Source organism: Sminthopsis crassicaudata, chromosome 6 (assembly GCF_048593235.1).
Source record: "Sminthopsis crassicaudata isolate SCR6 chromosome 6, ASM4859323v1, whole genome shotgun sequence".
In the NCBI taxonomy this organism is placed as follows: domain Eukaryota; kingdom Metazoa; phylum Chordata; class Mammalia; order Dasyuromorphia; family Dasyuridae; genus Sminthopsis; species Sminthopsis crassicaudata.
In genome coordinates, this window is record NC_133622.1 from 257677451 (window position 1) to 257687782 (window position 10332).

The 10332-nt window shown below is 40.0% G+C and overlaps 1 protein-coding gene across 1 annotated transcript; it reads right to left on the reverse strand.

Moving 5' to 3' along the window:
- Positions 1–657: 657 nt before the first annotated feature.
- Positions 658–9867, reverse strand: LOC141547616 (uncharacterized). The gene is made up of 4 exons (XM_074276002.1): positions 9835–9867; positions 7268–7394; positions 5647–5742; positions 658–2501 (listed from the first exon to the last, which is right to left on the reverse strand). The coding sequence occupies exons 1-4, from the start codon at positions 9865–9867 to the stop codon at positions 658–660; spliced, it is 2100 nt and encodes a 699-aa protein (XP_074132103.1).
- Positions 9868–10332: the final 465 nt, after the last annotated feature.

Consider the following 10332-nt stretch of genomic DNA (forward strand, 5'->3'; position numbering starts at 1 on the left):
GTATAATGATTCCCTGGTTCTGCTCATTTCACTTAGCATCAGTTCATGTGAGTCTCTGCAGGCCTCTCTAAAATCATGCTGCTGATCTTTTCTTATTGAACAAAAATATTCCCCATAATTCATATACCATAATATATTCAGCCAATCTCCAACTGATGGGCATCCACTCATTTTCCAGTTTCTTCACACTACAAAAAGGGCTAACACAACATTTTTGCACTTCTGGGTCTCTTTCCCTCCTTGAGAGATCTCTTTGGGATATAAACCCAGTAGAAGCACTGCTGGGACAAAGGATATGCACAGTTTGATAATTTTTTGAGAATAGTTCCAAATTGCTCTTCAGAATGGTTGAATCACTTCACAATTCCATCAACAATGTATTAGTGTCCCAGTTTTCCCACATCCCCTCCAGCATTGGTCATTATCTTTTCCTGTCACCTTAGCCAATCTGAGAGGTGTGTAAGGAACAATAATATTCCATAATGTTCATATACCATAATTTATTCAGCCATTCTCTAAGTGATGGGCTCCACTCAAATTCTTCCCTTTTTTAAAACACACTTCCTACATTGGTTTCATTCATAATGTTTCTCTGCAGTATGGATTCTCTGATGTTCAATAAGAAGTCCCTTTTTTCTAAAATCTTTTCCACATTGATTACATTCCTAAGCTCTCTCCAGTGTGTGTTCTCTGATGTCTAACAAGAGATTCCTTCTTTCTAAAAGCTTTTCCACACTGGTTACATTCACAAGGTTTCTCTCCTTTGTGCATTCTCTCATGTCTAATAAGAGCTCCCTTTTCTCTAAAGGCTTTTCCACAGTGGTTACATTCATAAGGTTTCTCACCTGTGTGGATTCTCTGATGTATAATAAGAGCTCCCTTTTGTCTAAAAGCCTTTCCACACTGGTTACATTCAAAAGGTTTCTCTCCAGTGTGGGTTCTCTGATGTATAATAAGAGATTCCTTCTTTCTAAAAGCTTTTCCACACTGGTTACATTCATAAGGTCTCTCTCCAGTGTGTGTTCTCTGATGTGAAATAAGAGATTCCTTCTTTCTAAAAGCTTTTCCACACTGGTTACATTCATAAGGTTTCTCTCCTTTGTGCATTCTCTGATGTCTAATAAGAGCTCCCTTTTGTTTAAAAGCCTTTCCACATTGGTTGCATTCATAAGGTTTCTCTCCTGTGTGGATTCTCTGATGTGTAATAAGAGGTCCCCTTTGTCTAAAAGCCTTTCCACACTGGTTACATTCATAAGGTTTCTCTCCTGTGTGGATTCTCTGATGTATAATAAGAGCTCCCTTTTGTCTAAAAGCCTTTCCACAGTGGTTACATTCATAAGTTTTCTCTCCTTTGTGCATTCTCTCATGTGTAATAAGAGCTCCCTTTTCTCCAAAGGCTTTTCCACAGTGGTTACATTCATAAGGTTTCTCACCTGTGTGGATTCTCTGATGTATAATAAGAGCTCCCTTTTGTCTAAAAGCCTTTCCACACTGGTTACATTCAAAAGGTTTCTCTCCAGTGTGGGTTCTCTGATGTCTAATAAGAGCTCCCTTTACTCTAAAGGCCTTCCCACACTGGTTACATTCATAAGGTCTCTCTCCAGTGTGTGTTCTCTGATGTGTAATAAGAGATTCCTTCTTTCTAAAAGCTTTTCCACACTGGTTACATTCATAAGGTTTCTCTCCTTTGTGCATTCTCTGATGTCTAATAAGAGCTCCCTTTTGTTTAAAAGCCTTTCCACATTGGTTGCATTCATAAGGTTTCTCTCCTGTGTGGATTCTCTGATGTGTAATAAGAGGTCCCCTTTGTCTAAAAGCCTTTCCACACTGGTTACATTCATAAGGTTTCTCTCCTGTGTGGATTATCTGATGTGTAATTAGAGCTCCCTTTTGTTTAAAAGCCTTTCCACAGTGGTTACATTCATAAGGTTTCTCTCCTTTGTGTATTCTCTGATGTCTAATAAGAGCTCCCTTTTGTTTAAAAGCCTTTCCACATTGGTTGCATTCATAAGGTTTCTCTCCTGTGTGGATTCTCTGATGTGTAATAAGAGGTCCCCTTTGTCTAAAAGCCTTTCCACACTGGTTACATTCATAAGGTTTCTCTCCTGTGTGGATTCTCTGATGTGTAATTAGAGCTCTCTTTTGTTTAAAAGCCTTTCCACAGTGGTTACATTCATAAGTTTTCTCTCCTTTGTGGGTTCTCTGATGTGTAATTAGAGCTCCCTTTTGTTTAAAAGCTTTTCCACACTGATTATATTCATAAAGTTTCTCTCCTGTGTGGATTCTCTGATGTCCAATAAGATTTTCCTTTTTTGTAAAACCTTTTCCACATTGGTTACTGACATAATCTCTCTCTGTAATCTGGATTCTCTGATATGATGCACAGTTTTCTGTCCAAGTAAAGTCATAGGGACCATCACCCATGAATCTTTGCTTGTGAGTTTCAACCACAGAATGGCTTTGCTCTGCTGTAATTTCCTTCATTTGATGTCTGATCTCGCCTTCCCAAAAAAAGAAAAAAGAAAAAAAAAAAAGAAAGAAAACAATAAAACAAATATAACTTCGATGCAGGCACACACACACTCATTCACACACATACACACACATACACACATATTTATATCCCAGTACATCCATGAGAAGAAATATTTATTTTCATTCTTCATAGGCAAAGAGAAAAATCCTAAATGGACAGAAGCAATCATTTCAAATCTAACTACTTTACATCAAAAATATAATTTGCTATCAATGGAGCTTCATGCATAGTTATATTAGAACCTCCCAATAAACTTGTGACATCACAGAAAGTGTCTTCATTCTCAAGGGTGCACAACTCAGGATATCTGTTAAGGACCATGCCTTGGAGAAGGGACAGGTCAATTTTCTGAGAGCCTCCACAGCTGTGAATCATAACTGTTAGGATTACTAGGTGAGAACTCAGGTTGTCTGACAATTACAAGAGAGAGCCCCATCAGACCTGATGTAATGCAGAGACCTCTCTTATCTCTGGAGTGGTGTCCTCTTTTATCCTCCCAGAGAATGGGCGTGGGATAATGCAAGGGCTTCTGGGAAGAAGTACTCCAACCAATGAGCTTGCTCCTCTAATCAAGTCAGCCTGAATTCTCACCTTGTAATTGTCCAGACAACCTGAGTTCTCACCTAGTAATCCTAACACATAACATTTGAAGGAGTTGCAAGTCAGCCTTTGCTGATGCAGATGTTCCTTGAGGATGGGGAATGAAGTAAATTGGAGGCAAGAAGGAAGAGGAGAGGGTCAGACAAAGTAACATCCTCTCAGTCTCCTTGTATGAGCACCATCAACCTCTCACATGAAGGGATCCATTCTGCAGGACTAAGTTGAATATCCAGCAGCTACTGGCAGGTGGCTCCCATATCACAGCAGACATCAGCTCAGAATGGCTGAGTGATTTGACTCAAATTCCAACAATTCCTTAGACAGGAATTTACATTGTATAAATGGGCATGCACTGCCTACAGTATGTGACAAATTATCTCCTCTCAATTTTTACCTTTCCCTTTCATTATCTGCATTTTCAATTGCTTTTTCATAGATATGCCATTTGGTGCATTTATATTAAATACTCAAATGATTTCATGATCTATTCTGCCTGTAACCATAACAAATTTCCATGAGGATCATTTCCAATTTTATTTTTTCTATTATATTATCTGAGGTCATATTCAAAATGCTAAAACAGTTGTTTTTTATTTACCTGAGGTATAAGAGATTTTGTTCTGACCCATTACTTTCTTTTGATAGTTAACACTTGTTTTTTTTTTTAAATCATTATGTTCTCCTTGCGTACCCTAAAAAAGTTTTTTAAAAATGCATGAAAATTTCCACATCTGAAAATGTGTCTCATATAGAAAATTGAGTTCATCATCCTGTGATGTGGAAGGGAGTTCCAATATTGCAATCCTTTCCCTTTTAGAAACTCACAAATCCCTTGAAAGATTGAGATAAGGATCCAAAGAATGTGACCCAAAAAGTTGTTAGTGGCACTTTAAGTAATAAATAAATATCTGATTTGGTTATAAAGGTAGCTGTCCTCTGGGATAACACAGATGTGCATGGAAACATGGAAACATGGAAACCTTAACAGCTGTCTTTCTGCTGTGATTTCAAGCTCTCATAATTATCAAGATACTGCCTTATAGGACTGTGCAGTCATTCTGTAAAAATATCAGTATTTCTAAATACAACATTTGCTTTTGGCTTTTCAATTTGATATCACATTGTTTCCAGTATTCTAGGAAGGTTGGACATTCACATACAAATGGCCACAAGCATGCAATGACCAGGGGGGGCTGTCTCTCCCAGGACCAGAGTAGTTCTCTCCTGCCTAGGTTACCTAGCAACCCCATCTCATCCAATCTCTAATTGCCTAATAGAGATATATCTGGGTGTGCATTCCTGCAGCAGTGCTGGCAGGCTACTTAAAACCATGGTAAGAAGACAGGAACAGGAGAGGCTGTCATGAAATCACCATGGAAGGCCACAACCTTTGCAGAAACCAGACTTTAAAGTGCAACTCATAGAAATGTGTAAGGTTGTTTTCTAATTTGAACTTATCCTCTGTGAATGTTCCTCTTCTATCTGGCAGTTTTTTAAAGGAATTGATTAGCAACATGGATTGGTCATTCAGTAGGGTTTCAGTTGCTATCCTTTCACAGGTTGTGAATATATAAATGTTCCAACATAAAGCAATATTTGTAATTGACCCTTGAGTGCATCTGTCATGTACTGCAATTTTTGACATGAGCCAATGGAAATATAAATTTGTTTAACAGTAAATAGCAATTGCTTTTTATAGGTTAGAGATTAAAAAATGAATTTCATTGTCCCAACAGAAGCTTGTCCAATTCTCCTTCTATTTTCTATTTCATATATGTATGGCCATTTTCATCATATCTGTTTCAAAATCACAATACAATGATAGTGGATAGGCTATGCGTAGGGCCTTAATAATATCTGTAAAGTCCTTGGGTTGTTATGAGAATAAAATAAGACAATGCCGTGGGTGACACACAGTACTATATGTGTTAGCTATTTTCTTTCATTTTGACTATTTTCTCCCAGTTCTGCTCTCCTGTTTAAACCATTATTATCCCCAACCCACTGTGAATAAATTTAGTGCCTCAGTACATCATTAAACACCATGTACTGAAGCACTAAATTTATTCACAGTGGGTTTCTCCATAGTTCCTGGGGTATTTTCTGCCCCACCATTCTGTGATCTCCATGACAGCAGAGGATGTCCCTTATATCACTTTATGTTCCTGGTGCTCAACCCAGGGCTGCCATGTAGCAGGCCTTTAATTTTTTACTGACTAGAAGAAGTTCTAAGAAAAGGCTCCTCAGGAGAATTCCACTGCCCCAAATTCCTAACAATGACTTCTAATAGGATCACAGATGATCACTGGAAGGGATGTACAAGACCATGGAGTATGACTCACTAAGTTTATAGATGGGGAAATCGAGATTCACTAAGGAGCCCAGAATCATTTCTAACAATGAAATCCAAGTCTGGTCTTTCTCCTCCAAAATGAACATTTATTTCAGGGTAACACCTAGAATCATCTTATAACTATAGCTCTCATACAATCTGCTTTCAACTCACTCACCTGGAGAGTAGTTCCTGAGGCCTTCTTGGTCCAGCTCACATGATGCTTGCCATTGCTCAAAATAAGAGATCACCTCTTCTCTGAGAACTGGAAGCCCTGGGCATGGAAATCAGTTAGAGATGAAGATGGAGAGAGGTTTGTATTTTAGTTCTCTTTTGGGAAAGGGTGAGGATCCAGAGTTGCTCCATGTTGAAATCCAGCCATTTTTGGTTCAAACATAGATGCCTATACTTACTCACTAAGTGATTGTAAAGGAAATAATATAAAATAGGATGTGCCCCACTATTTGTACAACTTCTTCTGAGAGAGAGCCAAAGGCCCTTCCGCCTACCTCCTGTCCTATGAGCCTCCCTTCTACCAGAAACTTCTGATCCCACATCTAGGTAAAAAGAGATATTGTGCCAAAGCAGCCTTGGGCCTGATCATTAAAACCTTGGCACACCTTTTGTATAGAAAGATAGACTCATTCCATGGTTTTCACTATCTAGAAGGTAAAGAGAATCAGTAATGCAGTGGAGAGTCCTGGGCATAGAGTCAAGTGTACCTGAGTTTGAATTAAGCTTGGACAATTACTAACTGTCTACCTCTGGGCAAGTTAGTTAAACACTGTTTGCCTCAGTTTCCTCAACTCTCAAATGAGGATAAAAATATCACCTAACTTGGAAAGTTAAGATGAAGTTAAAGTGAAATAATATTTCATTTTATTTTTAATTTATATATGAGCCTTTCTATATCACAGTAAAATAAAAATGGTAATTGCACATGAAACTATCAATCTGCAATGCACAAGTTACTTTTCCTTTTAAATAGATCACAAAATGATCAAGTAAATTTTTTGTCTTCACTTTGCCTGTCCCCACCTTAGGAATGGGAACTATTATATAGAAATATAGATATAGATATAGATACATACATAGATAGATAGATAATAAACACATGCATGCAAGCATTTGTATGTACACATATATACATTTGTAAAATTATGCTATATGTATTTCTGTTTATCTATTTTTTCTGAATGCAAATATTCTTGCATTAATTTAAGTACTTAGGATACTCAAAATAATGTATTTGCTGGGAGTTGTTTTAAACAATATTGTTACTGTATTGTAAAGAAAGCCTATGTCACAGCACCTGGCAAATAGCAGGTAGAAATAATTGCCTATTGCTTTTCATTCCTTTCCCACCACTTTTGCTGCGGTTTGAGGGCAATACAAAGGAAGGTTAAGGAGAAACTTCCTATACTAAGGACTACTAGGTGGTTTGGGCTACAAAATGATGCTTGTTAAAAAAGGATAATATTGCAAAAATATTTGAAAAAAAAATCCCCCAAAAGAAGAAGTTGAAAGGAAAAGGTGCCTGAGCAATTTTCAGATCTTTGGCAGACAAAATTCATTTCCAGGTAGAGTCTAATCTCTAAAATAATTTCTGTGTTGGAGATGCTTCCACACTGATTTAATCTTTGACCTAGGAATTAGCAAGAAGGAGCTTCAGGAGCAATAAAAGACATCCCCAGATCCTATCATATAATGCAAAGACCAGCCCTTTCCCTTCTCTTCCCCCACCCCAAATTCTGCATCCTGGGGAATGAAGGTATTCCCTTTGTTTGTAGACTTCTTACCCAGGGAGAGCAGGTTTTGGGCGTTCTCCACCATGACTTCCTTGTACAGCTCCTTCTGAGAGGGGTCCAGGAGCCCCCACTCCTCCTGGGTGAAGTCCACAGCTACATCCTTGAACATCACCACCTTCTAAACCATCAAAAAGCATAAGATAGGCAGCTTTTAGAACTAAAGAGTCCAACCCCCTTTAATTTATGGGAGGAAACTGAAACAGAGACAGGATTTTCCCAAATAACCTTTATGAGTGTCAGAGGCAACCCTTCAACCTGTAATCATTATGAGATTGATTGAATTTAGGATCAGTTGAAATAAAGCTGAGAAAGGACTTATTATGGAATGCATAATGGAACAGCATCCTAGTGCTACATGGCACATGCCTTTAATGGATTCTTCTGAACTCATTCCTAGGTAACCCTACTGCACTCCCAACTGCATTTCTTATTTCCCACTCCTTGGGCCTATTTTCTCTCTTCACTTAATCTATAATCTCGTCTCCAAAATATACCACCAGAAATGTGCTTTCAGGTGTTCTTAACATAATCTTGCACAATTAAAAGCACATTCCATTCCAAGGTAAAATCAATACAGCAACAATCTTAGAGTTCACAGAAGACCACATCCTTGATCCTTTTCCAGGTCCAGGAAGCTTGGCAAAGGACCAAAACTTCCTGATATGGGCAGCCTCCTTTGGTAGCCCTAGTAGCCTCTCCCATGATTAGCCTGTATGCTTTTGTGTGAATAGAGCTCCTGATGGCCAAGAGAAAAATGCTCAGATTTCTTTCTGCATCTTCCTCAAACCACATCAACTTCCTGAAAGAGATCTCAGAATGAAAACTCCCAGGACACCATCACCAAAATGCAGAGCTGCCAAGTCAATGAGAAAAATCCTTCAAGACACCAGAAAGAAAATCTAGTCCAGTTCTAGTCCCAAGGAGCCACCATTAGGACCAGACCTAATTTGGCAGCAACTTTCATTAAGGAGCAGAGAACTTGGAATAGATTAACAGAAGGCAAAGGCCATGATCTTATGGCCAAGAGCAAATTATGAAGCAAAAAGAAATACAGTGCTGTCAGGGAAAAGGGCCTTTAATGAAAATCCTTCCAAGCACAGCTAAGGAAAAGACTATAATTGAAGAAAACTTTAGAAGGTCAAAAACAAGTGAAGAGAAATTTAAAAAATAATCCAGAATGAACTAGCCTGAAGGAACCAAAATGGAAAGAAAAACTATTTATATCCAGTTATGGTGAGATGGCATGTGTCCCCTAATACCCCTATTTGGGCTCACAGAGGGAATCAAAGTAGAATAAAGCTGGAAGTGGTTCTGTTATGTCTTGATGATCTTAAGGAGAGACTGGAAAGTGGGGAAGAGAGTGGAGAGAAAGGAGGGCTAGCAAATGTTATTTCTGGCAAGGAGGGTCTGCAGGTAGACATCTCTACATACTATGGGGACTGAACCTCAGTCATCTAGTCAAAGGAAGAAAGAATAAATGGCATAGGAGGATGAATGGAGAAGTGTAATGTACTCTCTAGTGAAATGGGTGAAGAGGAAAAAGGAGGGAGTCAGAGGGAGGATAGCTAAAGGGAGGGATCAGTCCTGAATAAAACAAAGTTAAAGGCTATTCATGAATACGGATATTTCTTTTTGAGGGAGTAAAAGGAATCTGAGGCATGGATCAGAGTTACTGTGTGTATACACAAGTATACTGCAGGCATGTCACATGTAAACATGTGTGTGTTGGATGGGGAAGGCATGGATAGGTAAGGGTCATACATGTAAGGGGGTCCTATAGCAGTGATCTCGGCTTAGCACAAAGAGCAACCAGGATTGCTGAGGAGCAAGGAGAAATCATGCTGCTGCTGTCTGCCTCTTAAAGATGGCAGATTCTGATGCAGAAGGAGAGAGATGTTTTAGAACATCAGAAAGAACATCTTTTTATTGTTCAGACAGACCAGACCTTGAGGGAATGGTTTTATTTGTGTTCTCAGTGGAGGGGGGTCAGGTGAAAAAGTGAGATGGTGGATCTTGGGTGATACAAGTGTGTGTGTGTGTGTGTGTGTGTGTGTGTGTGCACACGTGTACATATTCACACATAGGAGCACTGATCAGTCATTTCCTGAGGCTTCATGAGGACTTGTTCCCGACCCCTGGAGATATAATATTTAGATATAACCATGAGAAATTGTGCTTCCGGAGCTTCAGGGGAGCATGGCCACAGGAGACCAAGAGGAGGACAGACTTTGGGTGGAGAGGGGTGCTGGGTGGGCCCAGAGAGAGCAGATCTGATCCCTGGGGAATGGAGATTCCTGATGAAGTGGAGGATCTTCTCAGTCCTTTGTAATGAGGAGGAACATAAAAACAAAAAGCCTGTGTGTGTGCCGGTGCCCCAGATGGCAGGGGCCCAAAAAGTCAGCTGGGCAGGGCAGGGTTGTTACTACTGTGTTCCCCCTGTTTTTGTCAAGCAATGTCCCATACACCAGGCCCTGCCAGCGCCACAGCCCATCTTCCCTGTCTGCAGGAATGCTTGTGACTGCTAACATTGGTCAGGTCTGTGGATAGATTGCACTCACCTGAGGAGGAGGTCGGAGGCTCCCAGGGCCCATTCCCTCTGGCTCCTGGCTCCCTGTGGAGGTAGTAAAGCAACCAAAGTGACTCCATTTTGTCAAGATCTTCCCTCTGGTCCCTGGTCTTTATCTATCTCAGAGTCCTCTTGCTCCTACCCTGGAAGAACCCACAGAAGTCACAACAGCCAAAGCTCTTACAAACAGAGGTCACCCCTAACCCTGGGGGGCTTTAATTCTAAGCCTCTCTGAAAAGCAGGAGAAAGGCCAGGAGCTCCAGGAGTCCCTCCCTTCTTTATCTTTGCATAGAAAATCCCAGCTTCCACTCATCCCAGTCCCAGGCTGACAGTCTTTGATTTCATAGCAGGGAGATTGGTATTTGGGGCCCTGAGAGTAAAACTGTTCTAATTTCACCCTATTTTTGGTGTCTGTTTTGACCCAATCCGGGCTCGGGCCAGACCCAGGTCATCAGAAGAGGTTGGAGAGAGAAACATCCCAGAGGGAGAG